Source organism: Castor canadensis, chromosome 6 (assembly GCF_047511655.1).
Source record: "Castor canadensis chromosome 6, mCasCan1.hap1v2, whole genome shotgun sequence".
NCBI lineage: Eukaryota > Metazoa > Chordata > Mammalia > Rodentia > Castoridae > Castor > Castor canadensis.
The window spans coordinates 111735741-111755855 of NC_133391.1; the positions used below are offsets into that span (position 1 = coordinate 111735741).

The window sequence follows — 20115 nt, forward strand, 5'->3', positions numbered from 1 at the left end:
AGTGCTTACCCAACATATGCAAAGCCCTGCATCTGATCCCCAGTACCACACACACACACACACGTATACAAATACAAAAATGCCTGGTTTCTTACATTTAATACACACAGAGAGAAGGTATAGTGTATTTGTTTGTCTCAGGGCCAAGTTTAAAACCATTGTCTTAAATGGTCTTATTTATGATGATGCTTAATTCTTCAAAGGGCATACTCACATGCCTTGCTCTGGTCACAGTCAATGTCAGCTCATCAGTGACACTGAGCTGGAACGAGTGACTTATAAAATGTTTGCCAAGTGATTTACCTGAAACATTGGATAGGTCAAGAATGTCTCCAGCATCCTCCCCTCACAGGCAGGATTGGCCTCATACTGTTTTAGGAGTTTGTCAAAATCTCGGTTTTGCTTGCAGTTGGCAAGTACTTGGAGACTGTACTGATGATTACGCACAAATTCTTGATAAATGTTCAGCATGGGCAGCAAAATATCAAACAGATCAGCTGCAAAAGAGAAGTAAACATGGCTATTTCCCTTGGTGCTGGGTAAAATACACTCAACAGGAAGAACAAAAAGTGAATGCCAACACCACGTGACACACACACATGGGGTCCTAGTGCTCACACCTGGTGTTTCCTGGGGCTGAATGTAACTCCAGCCCCAAATGACTCATGATAGACCAGGGGAAAGAGTTGAAAGGTCACTTTTGAGGCAAAAGGCCCAAAAGTGCATTGAGACAGATTCCCAGTAGCTAAGGAAGGTCACAGGTCAGCAAGAGAAGTTCAGACAGCTGAGGATGAATAATGGAGAGGTTATTATATTCTAGCTCTGGACATCTTGAGAGAAAATCTTGTATCTTTAAAGAATGCACTCACCCAAAATCAAAGTAGGCCAGTTTGCTATCCTCGCCTTCAGTCCTTGATGAAATATTTCATGAAGAAACATGATTGTTTCACTACAAAAATAGAAAATAATACAATTTACTCACTGCAAAGGGTCTTGGTTGTCAATAAAATCTAGTAAGCGCTTAAAGCCTTACTATATATATGGTATACCAGTCTTGCCCAGCCTCCAAACTGTACATCAATAAATGCATGACTTCTACCAGTATTCATAAAGCAATTTCTCTTTTAGACAACGTCAAAAACCCAGGGAAAACTCTGAGATAAGCTTCAAACATTGGAAGATGGGAAGCATCAAATCACTGTCATATAAACCTCTTCATCATTGATAAGTGAGCTTTCTACTGATAGAATGCAGCACTTCAACTGATAATCAGAAAATTAAAGTTATGATCTTTTGTCTCTTCATATTCGATTCTAGAAAACTCAAGGAAAGCTCGCTCACTAAAATGAGTTTTGACAGGAGGAAGGGGAAAAATCCATAGCAAAAATTTTGACAGAGCTCTACTATAACTACTCGTATGACAGTCAAGACAGAAATGTGAAATTACCTTCAGAAAAGAGTGGAGCCTACATAGAGATACTAAAATAGAACTATGCATAAATTAGAGACCTAAGGTTCTAAAAGGGCCAGAAAGGGTAGTTACAGACTCAAAGTATATCTTCTTTCCCCTAATTAGATTAAGCCTTGAAGTCTTTCTGAACTAACATATTGGCACAACTAAATACAGAGTTATTTGTCCCAGGGAGACACCTTGGTTTGTTTTACCTTGTTTGTTGTTTCATAACAACAAACATCAAGTTCTTATCATTCCAAAGGGTTCATGAAATAAAACAGGTACTGCTTAAAGATTGTGATTTGTTTCTCTTTTATACAAATTTTAACTAAACAGTATATGTTGCTTACAGATTTCAACCAAATCTACTTTATAATTTAGTCTTCAATTTGCTTTCCAACCTTGTAGGCAGAGAATATGGCAAGCTAAAACTAGACTTTCCAGCTCCCTTGCAACCACACTCTGGATGTAAGTAAGGTTCCACCAGTGGATACACTTGGCAAGACATGGAAGGTAGAAGTAAAGGCTCTCCTCTTGTTGCTGAAAGTCAGTCATGGAGATGGATTTTCAGAGCAATTTTAGCACCCAATCTCAGCATTCTAATTTCTAGGAGCCAGTTTCATAGCTCTGAGAGGCAGTTGTGGTGGCTGGGGCAGTCATGTCACGTCTATGTAGATCTATGTGATCTAATAGATCACGTCTGTGATGCCATACCCTTAAGTTCAACACTCCAGAGGCAGTGCTACTCTTCCAGACCTTCTCTGCCCCACATTGGAAACACTAATTGATACATCTGAGGCACTTTCATATTTTGATCCATAGGTGGTTAGAAAGCAGATGAAACAATGCTGTATATAATTAGGTAGATTACATTTTCTTAAGTATAAATCCTGTATCAAAATTCAAAATAATTGAACTGCCTGATGCTTCAAAAGTCAAAGAAAAGAAAAGTAGTTCAACATCAATGATAACAAATACCCTGTAAGCCTCAGCTTTAAAAACATACCTCCTCAAATCTCCATCTAGGACTAAGTATGGGAAGCAATTGCTAGTCCGTATGAAGATCTTACAGCTTCACCTTCCAAAAACAGCCACAATATTTTGATGTTCATTTTAAAAATTATAATAAACTTGGCCTTTTATGCCTCAGATCAATCAATCCACTGGAGACTAACCACCAGGGATTTGCCTGATGATTTTAGGATTTACCTGAAAGCAACATGGCACATGCTCTGATGACATCACTACCAGAGAATGCAGTTCTCAGTCCCATCTGTGGCCTTTAGAGCTGTCAAAACTGTATAATTGGGTGCATGAGCATCACCAAAATGTTAACCATACTGCCTGAGGATCAAGAACACTCCTCAGGCCTCTGAGGATGTCCCCACATTGAGTGGAGCCATTGTCACCCATGGTGGAGAAATTTCCCATCTTCCTCTTGACAAAAATCTAGTTTTGAATTTCATGCTATCAAATACCATTGATTATCATTCTTTTTGCAGTCATCCACAAAGCCCAGTCGTTCTTTCTAATATTTGGAGATCTTAGCCACCTGCTCACTGTCAGTCCTTTCTCCATCACTACACTTGTCTTACTTCTTGGGGCACTATACACACAAACTACATTTCAATATCCTGGCCTCCTCGGCCTTCAAACATTTTCTTCAACCTCAGCAACACTCCCTCGATTGTATTTTATACCTTGTCAATATCAATACCTGTATCCTGTTCCTATGCCAGTTTCAAGCACACCATTCCCTGACTACCTCCTAATCTTTTCAATTGCTGTCTTTAGAACCCAGACTCCTAGTACACAGAACACAATACACAGCCAGTACCTAAATTTATAGATCTTATCTCTTTTCAGTGACCAAACCCTCTCATAGCATTTCCTTCACTACCTTTGAGCCTCATGGCTTATTACTGTGTCTCATCTCTCCATATACCTTCAACTCTTTTATTCTGTTCTCTCTTCATCAAAATAGCCTCACACAATACCAGTCCCAGTTAAATCCAACTCCCCACCCAATCTGCATTTGCACCTATTCACCTGAAAATTGCTTGCAGTCATGACTATTGGCCTAATGAGCTCACATGGGTCACTGTTGCACTTCCTTAATCCACGTACTTCCTTGCTCTACGTGATCACTATTTCACATCTTTTCCTATCTCATCCAACTCTGACACTTCCTCTCCCATCTACAGACATCCTGTTCCCTAATCATACAGGTCCATTCTCTCCCAGCCCATGGACTCATGTACCACATTCTATCTACATTTTTAATATGCCAGTTTGTTGCTTCCACAATTCTCATATATTCTCGCTCTCTCTCTCTCACTCTCTCTCTCTCTCCTCTCTTCTCTTTATTTACCTCTGCATACTATCTTATTTCTCTGTTTCTCTTTGTAACAACCTTCCTTGAAGAAATTTTCTACACCCATTCTCCATAATATATCCCACCTCATTCTCTAAGCCTCCTCTTATCAGGGTTTGGCATCTCATCAGTTACCAATAACCTCCAAGTTACTAAACCATAATCAATCTGTAGTTATTGCTTTATTTGACCTTTTGTCATAGATGTTCATTACCCCTTGCCTCTAATTGATCCTCTTCTCTCTTCTTTGCTTGTTCCTCTTCATCTTCCTAACCTTTAAATGTTGGGATACCCCAGAGATTATAGTACATCTTCTTCCTGTCTCAACCCTCTGTACTCACTCCCTTGGTAATCTCATTCATGGTTGAAGCTTGAAATACTATCCATATGCTATTGACAGCAACTCCTTCTTTTTAGCCATTCAAGCCCCAAACTCTAGAATCTTACCTGTCTTCTTGCTTTCTCATAAAACCTACCTCAAATCCAACAACAAATCCTAGTGGCTTTATCTTAAGAACAAAGAAGTTCCACTGAGCTATTGCATAGTAGGGTGACTATAAATAACAATTATGTATTGTATATTTCAAAAAGTTAGAGGAAAGGATGCTGAATGTTTTAATCATAAAGAAATGATAAATGTTTAAGAAGACTGATATGTTTAACCTGATTTAAACATTACACAATGAATACATGTATCAAAATATTGCATGGTGCTCCATTAAAAATAAGAAAGCTATCATTGCATTTTATTATTAGTCCAAACTTGCATTTCTCTTGAATCTTGGCATCTCATGTTCCCAGTTTTCTTTTCTATTTGACATATTATTTCCTGTCATTGTGACAGGGTATGTGTGTGAGGAAGATATTCCCCCACACAAAGTAAGGGAAATGGAGTGATTAATGAGTCTTTTTATGCAATTTACACAGAAGCATTTGAGGAAAAGTGGAAGTAATATGGGCTTGATAATGCTTTCAATAAATTTATTTGTTCAATAAATATTTATAGTGTCCTTAGTACTGAGGATTAATTAGTGAACAAAGCAGAAAATCTCTGCCTTCATGCACCTTAAAAGATTAGGTTTCAAAAATTCATCTCTATAGGCCTAATCTTTTAAGAATAAAGTATACATTTTTTCAAGAAATATCAGTGAGGGCTGGGGCATGGCCCAAGTGGTGGAGCACTTGCCTACTAGAAAGCATATGAGACCCTGGGTTTAATCCCCAGTATGAAAGGAAGGAAGGAAGGAAGGAAGGAAAGAAGAACAGAAGGAAGGAAGGAAGGAAGAAAGGAAGGAAGGAAGGGAGGGACGGAGGGAGGGAGAGAGAAAGAAAGAAAGAGAAGGAAGGAAGGAAAGAAAGAAAGAAAGAGAGAGAGAGAAAGAAAGAAAGAAAGAAAATGGAGTTTCTCACAAGTCATGGTTTTATGCAAAGACAAACCTGTTGAGAAAAATACTGCTGACATCGTCATGGCTGATGGGTGGCTTCTTGGAGCTGGCTGCCATCCTCAGGGGCCGGAGGAAGCCATTGACCAGGATATAGAGCTGGTGCACATACTCCGACTCTGCCTCCACCATGGTGAACACAATCTGGTTTCTCTTCCTCATACTTTCAGCATGAGGAGAACAAATGTAGTCCTGCACAATGGTCTTCCACTTCCTTCTACACAGCCATCCTCGCATGAAGCTCTGAACCTACAGAACAAAAAAACAGAAAGCAATCTCAGGGAGGTGTGCGACTGGCTTCCTTGACCCTGCCAGTATGTGCAGCCATCCTGTGCCATATATGGCACTGCTTTTTCCTGGGTATGTGAAGGGTTCCACCAGTATAGTAAATAACGACAGCCTTTCTTCAAAAAGCGAGAAAAAAAATGGTTTAAAAAGTAATATTTTTCTCAGGTTAACAAGTTTCTTCCATGACTAATGTCTTTAAGTCTGTCTGTTTGGACTCCAGCATATAATATTACATGTTATGTTTTTGACAGTATTGGGATTTGAACTCAGGGTCCAGCATTATTTCTATCTTGTAGAAAAAGGATAAGCTTGATCTGAAATCCCTAGATATAATGTCAAAAGTAGTAGGCAAATCTGAGAATGTATACTGGCCTGCATATTTAGCCAATCAACAGACACTGAATATCTTTTAAATGTCCAAGTAAATGTGGGATACTGAGCAGACAGAAACACATCCTAATCCTTAACTGTAAGGCTGTGCCACTAACCGTCTGGGCATCCTTGAGAATGAGCCTCTGATCCTCGTGAACTCTGATCCCCCAAATAAAAAGTCTTCTCTAATTATAAAAATCAATGATAGCTAAGATTTGCTATTTTAGATGTGGCAGATTCAGCAAGAGAGCAAGTTGTAAATTCACAGATAATTGAAAGTACTGATTCACTGCCAAATATTTTAGTATCATTGTTGTCTATTCAAGACTTCCTTATATTTTTAAATTTCTTCCACACTGTTTTATCCACATGGTCCAAATTACAATGCATTTAAACATCTACCCTTCCTTCACAGTGTTTAAAATTGTTTCATTTACCTACTGATGTTAATATCATACTGCCAATTTTCATATGGGCATTAAAATTACTATACTTCAAATAACAAAAATTCAGCACGTTTTAACAGAATTATATGAGGAAATTATATGCATAGTATGTTGGGACATCTAATGGAAATTTTCTGGGAATTATAACTAATTTTAAGTTGTGGTCTCTGGAAGTAAAAATAAAAACAAAATTATTTTCCAAGATCAGAATAGAGAAGTGACTCATTTATAAACATCTTTTTCTATAGACATTAGATTGATTTGAGACATAAAGGAAGATAAAGTTAATTTTAAAACCTATTTAGCAATTTCAAAAACAGATTTAAAAATTACTTCTAGTAAGAATGAAAAAGGTAGAAAAATATAAAAAATTTATTTATCATAATTCTTCCATTTAATAGAAGCAATTATAAGATCAACTGAATTGAATTTTGTGTCAAGTAAAACCTTTCTATTCATTTGGAGAGGTGTTCTTTGCTGAACAATAGCTGGCTCACTTATTTTCTAATAGACAAGCTTGTATAACAAAACTGAAAATTGGATTTTATTAATATCTTTGTTTACATGCAATTGCATGCTATTAAAAGAAAAGCAATAGAATTAATCTTATAACACAATAACATAAGCCAGATTCAAATAAAAAAATTAAATGCTAAGAAAAGAGTAGAATCATTTTGTTTATTGTTTATTGTTTATTGGCACAGGGGGTTGAACCCAGGGCTCACAGTTGCTAGGTGAGTGGTCTACCACTTAAGTCTTGTGCCCAGTACTTTTGCTTTTAGTTTCTGAGATTCAGTCTCTTGCTAACTTTCCCTAGGCAGGCCTCAGACAGTGATACTCCTACCTCTTCCTCCCTGGTAGCTGGAACCAAAGGCCTGTACCACCATGCCTGACTGTTTTTGAGATAGGGTCTTGATAACTTTTGCCTGGACTGGCCTCAAACTTTGATCCTCCTGTCACTACCTCCCAGGTAGCTGGGATGATAGGTGTGCCTGGTTTACTTTTTTATTTCTTGAAAACTGCAAACATTCAACTTAGCCCCAAAAATCATTTCTATTCCAAATTCTGAGCAATACTTGGTTGAAGTTTTGTACACTTAAAATAAATATTTAACATAAGAAAGCAAGAGTAAGAAAACATTAAGAAGAAATAAAGATTTAAAGATGCATATCCAGGAAAAGTGCTTAAAATAGGAAGCTTTCTGCATAATATTAACAAAATTGAGTGTTTTACATGGGACAACTAAGAGCATGGAATCAAAGCCTTGATGACATAAGTCAAAAGACAGTGGATTGGAATGAGTGCCAGGTCTGGTTCCTTGCAAAAGTTGTATAATTGCAAATGACAGTAAGATGGAGAGATCTGCTGCTTATGTGGATGTTAAACAAAAGACAAAATAATAAAACAAATCTGAGAATATGAATTGATTTACTCTATCTTCTCACATGTCCAAAAAAAAGCTTCTCTAGATAGCACTAAAGACTAAGAGAAATATTTAAAAATGTAATTTCTAAAAATTCCCCCCAAATATGAGAATAGCACAAAATCAGAAGGTTCAACATTTCTTTAATCCAAGTAGAGAACCCTATAGCCTTAATGTCCAGTTTTGGCATTCTTCCCAGAGGCTCCAAAAGAGGATTTTCACAACTGGAAAGAAATCTCAAGCTGAAATTCTCCAGAGCTGCCATGACTGTATCACTGGGAAGGGTAAGTCTGGGAGCCATTAGCACAGAAACACCAAGGCAATTCCCAGCCCAGGGGCACAGTGACAAAAATGTTTCCACAAAACAGACAACTGGTCACCGTGCTCCCACAGAGCCAGAACCCTCCAATGTCCTACCTTCTTAATCTTCTTTATGTCTGGATCCTCATCTTCCTGGTTGCTTTGGTAAGGGCGCATTCGTTCCTTAGTTTTATTAAGAGCGATAATCTATAACACAAAATTGGTCCTTGTCATGATTTGGGGAATAGAGGGGTTCAGCCATGGCTGAACTGAGCTCCTCAGGAACCTTTGCATTTTAGGCATCCTCTCCTCCTTTAGAACTTGGGTGGAGGGAATTTGATACTTACCCCAAGCTTGGTGTTATTAGTGCTGACAAGAAGTGATACAGAAAACGTGAACCAAGGTCTGCGTTAGAAGAAATGTCAGTCCAAAACTTGACCTGTCTCCTCAGGACCTCAGTGCCATGCCTGCCATCTTGCCTGAAGGCAGCTGCCTGTGATGACTTGTGCTCTGCTCTTCAAACACAGGGACACTTAGCTCAAAGCTCTTATTTCCCATAATCAGTCTGAGGCCTTCCAAGAGTACATGTACAGCAATAATAGATCTCCTTGGAAAAATGGTAGCTACAAAGGGAATCTCAGAAACCTAGGTTGGTCTATGTTGGCCAAAAGTATTCCTCAAAAGAGGTAAAATGAGATTGTAATGACCTGGGATCTCTCCATAAATCTCCAGCCAAGTGACTTGTGAGAGACAGTTCAAGTCAAGGCAGCCTGTCAACTACACATACTCAATGTATACAATAAAATATTCTAGACTACCTGTCAGCTGCAGGCTCCAACAAGTGCAAGAATTTGTACAAATTCACTAACAAGCAAGCACTTAGAAGGTTAGGAGACCTCTAACCTGTCTTTGTATCTTGTCCCCAATACCCAATATATTTCTCTGCCATTTTCTGGCAGGGAAGTAGGAAAAGAAAAGGAGTAGGAAATAAATTGTGGCTCCCATCAGCAGCCAAAGAAGACACACCTGCTCCTGACAGTTTTAAGCTGCATTCTGTATTCATATTACACTAGAATGTAGTGAAGACAGATCAGCTTACACAAATAAATATTAGGGAACATCCGTGGTACTGAGTTTCTCTCATGGAGTAAATACCAGCCTGCTTCACTCTGCAGACAAGCATCTGCTCTAGCTTACTGAGGCAAAGAAAGAACACAGTAATTTTGTTTTAAATTACAGCGCCTGATATAGTCTTTTAAAATGCAGGTTTGTTCAGTTTTCTGTTGCTGTTTTCAATGTATCAGATATCTGGGTCAAACAGGGAACTTGACAATTCTAATGACACAGTGCACACAGCTGGCAGCTTAACATCCCCAGAGGAGCTACCTCATCCCAGTCCTAATCAGCTTGTACCATACTCTGTACATGGGAGGTGATGAATCCAGGGAGCAGGAGATAAAAACCGCTCACATATTCCCAGCAAATCTCAGGAGAGATTGTGAGAAGACAAGGAAGAAAATGTTGCCCAATGACAGTAACAATCATAAGAAAGTTGCCATGGCTAAGGAGTCTGAACTGTCTCTGTCAACAGAATACAATGAGCAATAGTGGGTTTCTTTCTGCCCTGTTGCCTTCTTTGAATCTATGAGATACTAATGCATGTCTGGTTAGGATAAGGGAGAAAAATCTCACTCTTGACATTTCTCTTCCATTCTTCAGTTATCACTCACTTCCCATGAGGACAGCAAGGAAAGATACAGTCGGATTTTTCTGCATAGGTGGAGACCTGGGGCAGAGTGAGGACCCAGGCATAGTGCCATGGCTGCGGACTCCTTGAGCACTTTCTGCTCTCCCACTCTTGGGTGTAGGGCCTGAGAAAGGGAAGCTCAGAGAAGAGGCATGGGAAAGGCAGGCAGGAATTCCAACTTCAGGGGAAAAAAATGCTCCCAGGCCAATATTGTATAGTTTAACCCAAATGTGCTTTTCAAAATGCTGGAAGGGAACAGGTTAGATTCCTTAGGTTTTGAAAAAGTATAGAATTTCTGAATTAATTTCTAAGACTTCCTTAATTGTCATTTAGGAATGTAATTGACTCTAGAGCAGACTTACAATTATTACTTCAAGAGTCAATTGAAAACTGTTAAATATTACAGACGGCTGCTGAATTTCCTGTCTAATGAAGGACATTAGGAGCACAAATAACCAAAAAAACATGATATATTATCCTGGTATGCCCCTGTAACACATTTCCCTAACCCAAATGTAGACAAAAGATTCATGTCTAGGTTGGTAGCTCAGCCATGTATGTGTCGATGGCAGAGGAACTCAGCCTGAGATTAAAATTTTGGCCCTTGATATGCCATAGATAATCATGAAGAGATGACGGCAGATGGGAAACAGTGAGCAGTAATTTTTGACTCAGAAATACCTCTGATTTAAGCCTTTCGATTTCTGTATCTTGATCTTCAAGTTGATGCCGAAGTTGGTTTGCTGCGATTTTTTCTGTCTCTACGATCTGAACTAGATGAATGTATTTCTGCATTAATACTTCTCTCTCAATCGAAATGTCTGCATAACTTAAGAGAAAATGACACAGTCAGTTATTGAAACCTTGTTCCACTGCAGTTCCACACAGAGCAGCATATATTGCATTTCGAAAGGCACCCGTGAACATAGCTTGTCTAGCTAACCCTACCTTACATCAACATTAACCTTCAGTTTATGTTTGGTGCCGTTCAAGGATATAGAATTTGAATCACTATCATTTTAATATTCTTTGGTAAGAATTCATTTAATGCCTCCCACAATTCTATCATTTAGTGAGAAAAATGCAAAGGCAGTCTGAATAACTTTTAAGAAAGTAGTGTGTCTCCTTTAACAAAGAAATTGAAGCCTTTTGAATTGATGGCACATGGTTTCCAGGATACTATTCAAAATATTTCAGTAGGTAAGGTGGTAGCAGTCAAAATAGACCTGCCACCAAACAGAATGAATGCAGCAACCATGAGAAGGAGCACCAGTAAGAAAAAGCTGCCATGACTATCCTAGTGACTGCTAGCTCTGTAGTTTTCTTCATGACCGCAAAATCATTCACTCCTCTCTTTCTAAAACCAACAGGAGCAACACACATTCTTCAAGTAAGCTAAATTATTTGGGCCTAACTCCAGCAGCCCAACCTGTGCTCATTTCTTTGGCTAAGCGTGGTAAGGATAAAACTCACTCTTCAGCTTTTATTGACAATGTAATTCTGGAATATCTGAAACCTTTCTACCAGATTTTCTGACACTATTTAAGGTGGTAAAATGCAAATTCTTTATACAAATAGTCCTTCCCAAATGATATGATAAATAGAATATTTTTTGGCAATACCAAGGTTTGAACTTGAACTTGAACTTGCACTTGTACTTGCTAGGCAAAACCTCTAACACTTGATCCACATCTCCAGCCTTATAATAGTAATAACAATTAGTGAGAGTTATTATATAATTATGACCCTATGCCTCAGTGCATTATCTCATTTTATCCTCCCAGCAACGTAGGAGATGAGATTTATGAGCCCAATTGCACAGAGAAAGAATTTAATCCTGCTGGATTACATAGTGGTCTCAGGTCACACAGCTAGTAGGCAGCAAGGTTAGGAATCAAACCAAGGTCTGCCTGATTTCTTAGCCACAAATAAACGTCTCTTAGAGGAGAAAAAGCATCAGACTGTTTTGAGATATCAGCCCAAACAACTTCCAGCTACTTACTTCTTCTTCGGGAATTTGAGCCACAGAAGTCATGCTTATACCACAAAACCTACCCTCATGATCACATTAAACCAGCCTAAAATGAGATACCTGGCCCAACCTAACCCAAATAGATTCCTTCTTCTCACAATCTGGAGCTGAGCCTCTGCCCTCTTTCCTTGAACTGGGTTGATATGAACCTGGAAACTCGGGTTGTCATCGTGGGACAGCTTATTTGGCCACATGCATGCCAAAGCAATTAAAGCAAGTCTATTGAGGAAAAAAAAACTAGGCAGATATTCAGAAAGGCAAACACAGGTCAGACAGAAAGTCTGAAACAGGAAAGAAATGGCTGCTTGTGTTCCTACAGGATTTCTAGGTTCAGTTTTAGACACTTTGACATATGAATACAATTTTATCTTGGGGTTCGATAAGATAATTGCAATTTTCCTTCTAATAAATTCTCTTTCTAACCTATGCTACTTAGAAATAGTTTTATGTTATTTAGAAACAAACAAAAATCTTGTAGTAATTCCAAAATCACAAATTTAGTTCAGTTATCTCAGCACCCTCAGCACTTACATCATACGTGCTATTAGTGTTACAGAAGAACATAGAACAGCAACAGTTTTAAGTCACTTGTTCTAAGAAATTACTCTAAGTAGAAAGGAGGGCCTTGAAAGTATAAGTGAGAGGAGGGTGAAAGAAGAAGAAGAAAAAGAGGCAGAATCTTCTAGACAGATATTGATGAGAGACCTTCTTCAGTTTCTATTTATCATGGACCTCTGAACAGAGCAGCTCACAGCTGGTAGCTGGCCTTCCTCCAAGAAAACAGCAAGACAGTAAGAGAAGGAAAGTGAGATGGAACCCAGTGTCTTCTTGTGAACTAATCTTGGGAGTGCCATTTATCACTTTGCTGTCTTTTATAATAAATGCATACTTTTTACACCTCTGAGTTTGTGGTAATCTATTTCACAATAGAAAAGTAATCCAGCATATTTCACTCCTAGGCTCTCTTGATACCTTTCCTTTTTTGGTTCTTCTTTGTATCTGCAGTGGATGTCTGGAGTAAATCCAAACTCTGTTCTCTGAGTGTATCTAGGAACTGCTCAAAGCACTGGGCACAGGAAATAAATGAAATAGAAAAATGAAACAAACAAATAAACAAAACTTGATACCCTCAAGGAGCTTATGTAGTAGTATAAAGAGAGAGATAAAACTTATAAAAATATGAAGTATGTCACCTGATGGTTAGTATTGAAGTAGAAAAAAGGTGGGAGCAGAATAGGAAGTGGGAGGATGGGGCTACAGGAATTTTAGTCCAGGTGTAAGAGAGGGTCCCAATGAGAAGAAAATAGTAAAGTGATGGCCTGAAGTGAACCCTGGGCTGGCCGGTGCAAGAGTACTCTAGGTAGGGGGAATCACAAGTGAAAAACCCTAGTGGTGGAAATGAGTCTAGCCTGGCTGAAAAAATGACAAGGTAGTAGGTTTCCTAAAGAGGAAAGTAGAGGAGTCAGCATAGGGAACAGAATTCTAAAGCATGTAGACCAATATGGAGTCTCAGGTCCTGCCACCTCTCACCCCCATATGAGATTTGTGATGAAAAGTGTGATACAAGTACCTTTTTAACAAGGTCATTTTGGTTATTTGATGGAAAAGACAGAGGTGAGGAGTAGAGCATACAAAGAGAAGACAGGACAGTTGGAGACTACACTGCAATAATCCAGGCAAAAATGTTAAACAGTAGGCTGGGGTATAGCTCCATGGTAGAGAACTTGCCTAGAATGAACAAGGCCTTACGTTCAATCCCTAACATTGCAAAGAGAAAAAAATAATTAACACTAGTCCAAAATTTGGCATTAGACCTGGCACAGAATAGTTATTCAAGTAAAGAGTCACTGTCAAATGAAAAATCATCTGATAAGATTTATTTTGCATGGCTTATCCATTACATAATGATTTTCAAGTCATGCAACTTATTTCATTGGGACTCTTTTGCTCTACCCTTACTGGGGTGACCCTTCAACTTAAGATCACAAACCTTTCTTTACACATCCCACTTAGTAAATGAATGTACTCTTATGCTAAATCAACTATTCATTGATGGCTTCCTGTTAATATTTTTCTGAGCACTAGTATTTCTTTTCTATTGTATTTCCAAAACGTGTTTTGACTGAATTTTCCATACTGATACTGTTTAAGAAATGCTGCTTATTTTTCCATTTTTTATTTTTTAATTTTTTGCTTTTAAATTCAATCTCCAGCAAAAAGGAAGGAAGATGAAGGGGAGAAAAAGGTGGAAGAGGAAAAGAAAGGAGGTTAGAAGGAAGACTAAAATAAAGAGGAGGTGAGGGTAGTTTCTCATTGCCAAAAGAAATAATAAAATCAAGCCATATAAATCAACATAATGAAAGCAAACCTCAAATCCATCTGTTGAGTACTGACATATGGCAAGATTGGGATATACATGGGAATAAAATGTTGGTGTGTAATATTTATAATCAAAACTATACCACCATCACCACTCCATAAGAAAGGGAAACCTTCAAATAAAATCATAGAGTCCAGAGAAGAGGCACAGTGTGAAATTATAATCCTTAATTATTTTTACAGAAGGGCAAGTTATATTAGCTTAGAAAGAAGTTTTCAGATAAGCCAGAATCTCATTCCCAATTATTTTGATTGAACACATACTTATGAAATGAACTATAGCAAAATCCAAGATGAAAAGTCATACAAAAGGTCACAAGAGAAAAACTCCAACCCCAAACTCTAGGTATGCTAAATTTTACTGAGAAAACTGTTGGGAACCAACATTCTTCATGTTCAGAGACTCCTCCTGTCTTTGGATGAGGACAGTCCAGTCCTGGACGACAGTAGTACAGTGCCCACCTAAGCAACCTTCAGGCGCTGGGAGTGGCAGCCTTCTCTACGCAGGGCCAGGCCTCCTGCTAGACTGTGGACCTTGAATGTTCCCCAGAGGCCTATGTATTGAAGACTTAGTTCCCAACATGGTGCAGTTGGGAGGTAGTGGAACCCTTAAGAGGTGGGGCCGAGTGGGGGATTTTTAAGTCATTGAGGGCATGCCTTTGAAAGAAGCCTAGCCTCTCCTCGCTCTCTTTATCACCTGGCCGTGAGATGGGAGGTTTTGCTGTACCACGCACTCCTTCCACAGAGTGCCGCCTCATGAGAGGGCCAAAGCGACATGGTCAACTGATCACGGGCTGCAACATCCAAAGGTATATTGGTGAGCCAGAACATACCTTTTCTCTTTGTAAGTTAATTGTTTCGGGTATTTGTTATAGTGACACAAAGCTGGCTAACACATCTCCTTGGCTTTGCTCATGGCCACTTGGCATTACTGTACTACCTTTTATGTTCTCTGGTTCCCAAATTCTCTCACATCAGTATCTCCACTTCACTGGCTAATCAACACTTTACAGGTATCCCATTAACATGAAGTCTTTTAGCCCTCTCATCCCCTCCAATATTCCTCTGGCAGGCTCTCCTTTCCTTAGCCGTTCTCTTTTTAGTCATAAGAAGCTCAAATGTCTCAGTTAAGAGAACCAAAAAAGGAACAAATGTAAGGATTAATCCCCTCTTCCAAACACTGTTCCTTCTTTCCAGTTCACAGTTATAATTCATTGCTTAAACAGCTGACTAAGTTTGGGACTGTGGAAAGTTAACACTAATCCTTTCTAAAAAACAGGCAAAATGTTGTTACAGGAAATATAACAAAGTCAACAACAGTAAAATTACTACTTTGTGACAGAAATTTTAGAGAATGCTTCTGAAAGTGAATATATTTCATAGTTTGATTTCTGCTACAAACACTCTGTGCACAAAACAAATAAACAATAGAAACAAGGGTTGGTGAGGATTTGGAGAAACACTTTGCAAGTGGAATGTAAAATGACACAGTCCCTGTGGAAAACAGTTTGGTGGTTCCTTAATAAGTTAAACAGAATTACCATGAGACTGACATGGCATCCTACTCCCAGGCATATACCCAAGAGAACTGAAAAATGTCTCTTAACACAGAAACATGTACATAAATATTCATAATAACACAAAGTTGAAATAACCCAAATATCCATCAACCAATGAATGGATAAACAAAATGTAGTATATCCACACAGTGGAAGATAATTCAGTCATAAAACAATTAAAATACTACTGTATGGTACCATAGGGCAGACCCTGAAAACACTATGCTAAGTTAGCAGTCAAGTTTGTATGATCCATGGGGAGAGTAAACAGAAAGGGTGAAGGAAGGCAAATATGGTAAGTATACTTTTTATATGTTTATGAAAATAGATCAATGAAAGCTATTGAAATTGTTCTAAGAAGAGGGGAGAATGATGGAGGGGTGAATCTTATTAAGATATTTGGTAAGCACATATGTTAATGTTGCAGTGAATCCCCCTGCACAATTACAATGGGCAAATCAATTGATAAAGCAAATGGATTAGTGATTAGATAGGGGTAGAGAAAGCAGTGAGTAGCGAATGGCTGCTAATGGATATAGCATTTCCTTATTGGGGTTGAGAATGCTCTAGAATTAGTTTCGATGGTTGTGCAACCTTGTGAATACAGTAGAAAAACAATGAATTGTACAATTTAAAATGATGTCTTTGTGATACATGAAGTACAACTCAATTTAAAACATAAAAATTTTAAAATTCTATGGAACAATTCCCCCCAAAGCAATCTATTTTGATTGCATCATAATTCAAAAATTCTTTTTTGAAAAAACTCCACAGATATAATTACAAGACAAAAAATGGTATAAATGATTTACCATGAATATAAAAGACAGATAATATACTCTCATACAAAGAGCTCATTAAAAAAAAAAAACAGGTAGAAAATAGAAAAACACCAACAGGAAAAAAATCAAGAAAGGATATAAAATGACAATTTATATAGGAAACAGACAAATAATAATGGGAGCAAAAAATGGCCAATCTTCCTAATAAACAAGGAAATGCTCATTAAACACCAGGTACTATATTTTTTAACCACTGATGAAATAAAGATTTTAAAAAATGATTCCAGCTTTCTCCTGCTCTAATGAAGGGGTTTGAATTGGCATACATGTTTCTGAAAAGCAATTGGGCATGGTGCCAGGAGCAAGGAACATGCGATGAGTAGTATGCAATTTGCTTTAGAGAAATTCAGGCTGGCAGAGAGAAATGGGCGCATAAACAAATCAATGTGGTAATCTCTTAGTCACCATGAGAGAAACAGAATGTTGCCATGAGGGAAACAGAATGACCAAGTAAATGGTCAGTCCTTCCTGCAGAGAAAGGAAGGGATTCGGGGAAGATGGTGTGGATGACTGAGAGCTCTGTTCTGAAAGACAAGTTGGCATCAGTCAGATTGGAAGGGACAACCCAGTACATTAAATTTCCTGTATGTGGTTGCTCTACCTGTAGTCTAGGACACAGAGGAGGTGGCATGAGAATTTCACAGAGGTTAGCTCAGAAAGGGCCTCATTAGACTGGCTCACCCAGAACTCAGGGCAGAGCCTAGCATTTGACCGAGAAGTAATAAACATCAGTTAAAAAATAAACATTTTCTTTCTTAAAACAACAGGGAGGACCATTATGCAAATCTTTCCTCCTGTGCATATTGCGTAAAACTTGTATATTGGTTAAATTTTTTAACAACAAATAAATTGAATAAAATCCCTGAAAACAGTAGGAAACCTTGTAATTCCTGCAGTAGATCAGATGTTGTTTTTAGAAAGGGGACTCTGATAACTATGTAGAGAGAGGATAGACGAGATTGGGCACAACCAGGGTGGTGTGGCCATAGCTTGAGGGACAATGGAGATCAGAAGGAAGATTTGGAAGACAAACAGATGAGGTGGCTGAGTCATCCAGCATTGATACCCTGACCTGGGGCAACTGTCCTAGACATGGAAAGCAATGGAGATAAGTGATGTTCCACAGGTAGAATCCATGGGTGACTAACTGGATGTAAACAGTGAGGGTAGACAATGACATCCTGCTGTCTTGAGTGACTAAGCACATAGAAGACTTCTTCTGAGCTAGGAAGAAAGGGACAAGGAAACACAAACAAAATATGAGTGTAGTCTTAGACTTGCAATATATCTTGGTGGTTGCGTGCATAGGCTATGGAATTACCCTAACCTGGACTTGGAGTCCAGCTCAGCCATTTCTAGACTGATGGCCTTCATGAGGTCATTGCATCTAAGATTCAAATTCAATGCAGGCAGTTCCTCCTACTACATGAGCTGTCATGATGAAGTGCATGGTGCACTTGGTGTGGAATCTGACTTAGAGAAAGCCTGGGGAAGGCGGGGGGCTCTAGTTACATGGTGGGAGTCTTGGGGTAGATAAAAGTGAAGAAACAGGAAGAACAAGGGTGAAGTCTACACAATGTCCTTGTAGAAAGGGACAGAATGTGAAAAAGGATGGGAAGAAATTATCAAAAGGGTGCGAGGGGAGTCAGGAGTGGGTGATGCTGTAGCAGCAAAAGGAATGCGAATTTCAAGATAAGACTTAGCTCTCTATATAATGTTCTTGGGTTTTTTTAATAAAAATACTACGAATAGTAAATAAGAGTATGTAATTATATAGCCACTTTTTCTAGCATCTATCTATCAATAAACAGAAAAATCTGGAAGTATGCACAGTGAACTGTGACCAGTAAATACCTCTGAATAAGTGGGCGTGGTGATGTGAATGGGAGCTGTATTTTTTTACTCTATAAACTTTTGCATTATTTGAATTTCTTTTCCTAGAGAACTTGCATTATTATTTGTGTAGTCCAAAATTAAATATTAAATATAAACAGAAAGTTGAAGACATATAAGGGAAAGAAAGCTTTGGAAAGTCATTGTTAACGCAGGTGACAGAAGTTTCCATAGTGTAGGGACAAAAACCCATTCCAAAGAGCTAAAAGGAGAGCAAGACCTGTGGACCTAGGAGGAGCAACTGAAGGAGAGTAGCTGGAAGAAGATTCAGAGCCAAAGGAAAGTTGTTTGTCTTTAAGACTGGAGAGATTTTTAGGAGATTCAAATAATTTAGGAAGAAAGCTGAGTGATGAGGAGTAAATAGGCTGAAATATAAGAGACACGTGGAATGGAGGAAGAAATCAAAGAGAGAAGTCTCAAGGTAGAGAACCACAGATGGTTCTCTCGGATGAGGATGGCAGTCCTGCAGCTGAGATGGTGTGTCCACATGTGAGGAGCCTGCTCTGTAAAGTCCAACTGCAGTGTAAACCAGATGTTTAAGAAGCCTAACAAGCATTTAAAGCAGAAAGTCTTTGAAGAGTATAAATTAACAAAAGACTGAAAATAAAATTCAACCTCAACTTTTCTCTATAGAAAACAAGTTGTATCAGGCATAGCGGTTCACATCTGTAATCCCAGCACTCAGGAGGCAGAGACTGGAGGATCGCAAGTTCAGAGCTTGCCTGGGTCCATAGTGAGTTCCAGCCCAGCCTGGCCTACACAGCAAGACACTATCTTTTTTAAAAAAGTCATGATCATTATATCTAGTGAAATCTTTCACAATTCACTAACACTGCTCTTTCTCTTTTGTGTTGCACTTTGCAGGGGGGAAAAAACTAATTCTATTTCATTATGGCAAACCGGGAGGCAAAACTGTGACAGAAGTTCTTACCAAAACCATGTAATGTTGCAAGTGAACAAACTCCAAGTTTTCACCTTTAAAGTAGTGATAGTCCTCTGTTTCAAGAATATAAAATATGGACTTGAGCTTTTCAAGAATATAAAATATGGACTTGAGCTACAATATCACTGCCCATTTCTGACTTTTCTAATTCTGTGATTTTGTCATAACACATAAAACGTTTTCAGCTTTCCTATGTAATCACTCTTCTGATTCCTGAGGAATTTCTCCATGTACATTCTATAAAGGGCTGATTTTATGGGGATAAGATACACATGGTGGCCTTTAGTGTTGCAATTTATACCATACACTTTGCCTCTAACCAAGGACAAAGAACGAGTTTACAAGCAATAGGTATTTGGTGTTTCATATAGTTACCATGGTGTGTGTGGTGGTGGGAGAGGGGAGACAGGGAGAGAGAGAATTTGAACAGCCTGTCTCAGGCCCATGTAATCAAAAGGACAATTGCTAAAAACAGACCCAAGAGTCTGGATTAAACCTTTTATTTTTTTTACTGAGGATACTAAAGCTTAACTGAAAGATTCTCTGTGTTCAACATGTTAGGGACTGACAGGGTTAAGGAAAGGGTTAGGGTAAGCCCTTGGCAAACTCCATCTGGCATGAG

The 20115-nt window shown here is 38.6% G+C and overlaps 1 protein-coding gene across 3 annotated transcripts in view; it reads right to left on the reverse strand.

Moving 5' to 3' along the window:
* The window catches only part of Rasgrf2 (Ras protein specific guanine nucleotide releasing factor 2), a 254789-nt gene that overhangs the window by 140036 nt on the left and 94638 nt on the right, over positions 1-20115 (reverse strand). For 2 of the 3 annotated variants that reach the window (XM_074077198.1, XM_074077197.1), the window contains exons 3-7: positions 10527-10674; positions 8216-8305; positions 5265-5518; positions 870-949; positions 304-497 (exon numbers count right to left, since the gene is read on the reverse strand). In XM_074077198.1, the coding sequence (XP_073933299.1) occupies positions 304-497; positions 870-949; positions 5265-5518; positions 8216-8305; positions 10527-10674 (766 nt within the window). The remainder of the gene's footprint in view (positions 1-303; positions 498-869; positions 950-5264; positions 5519-8215; positions 8306-10526; positions 10675-20115) is intronic. The other variant, XM_074077199.1, reaches the window with a different exon arrangement.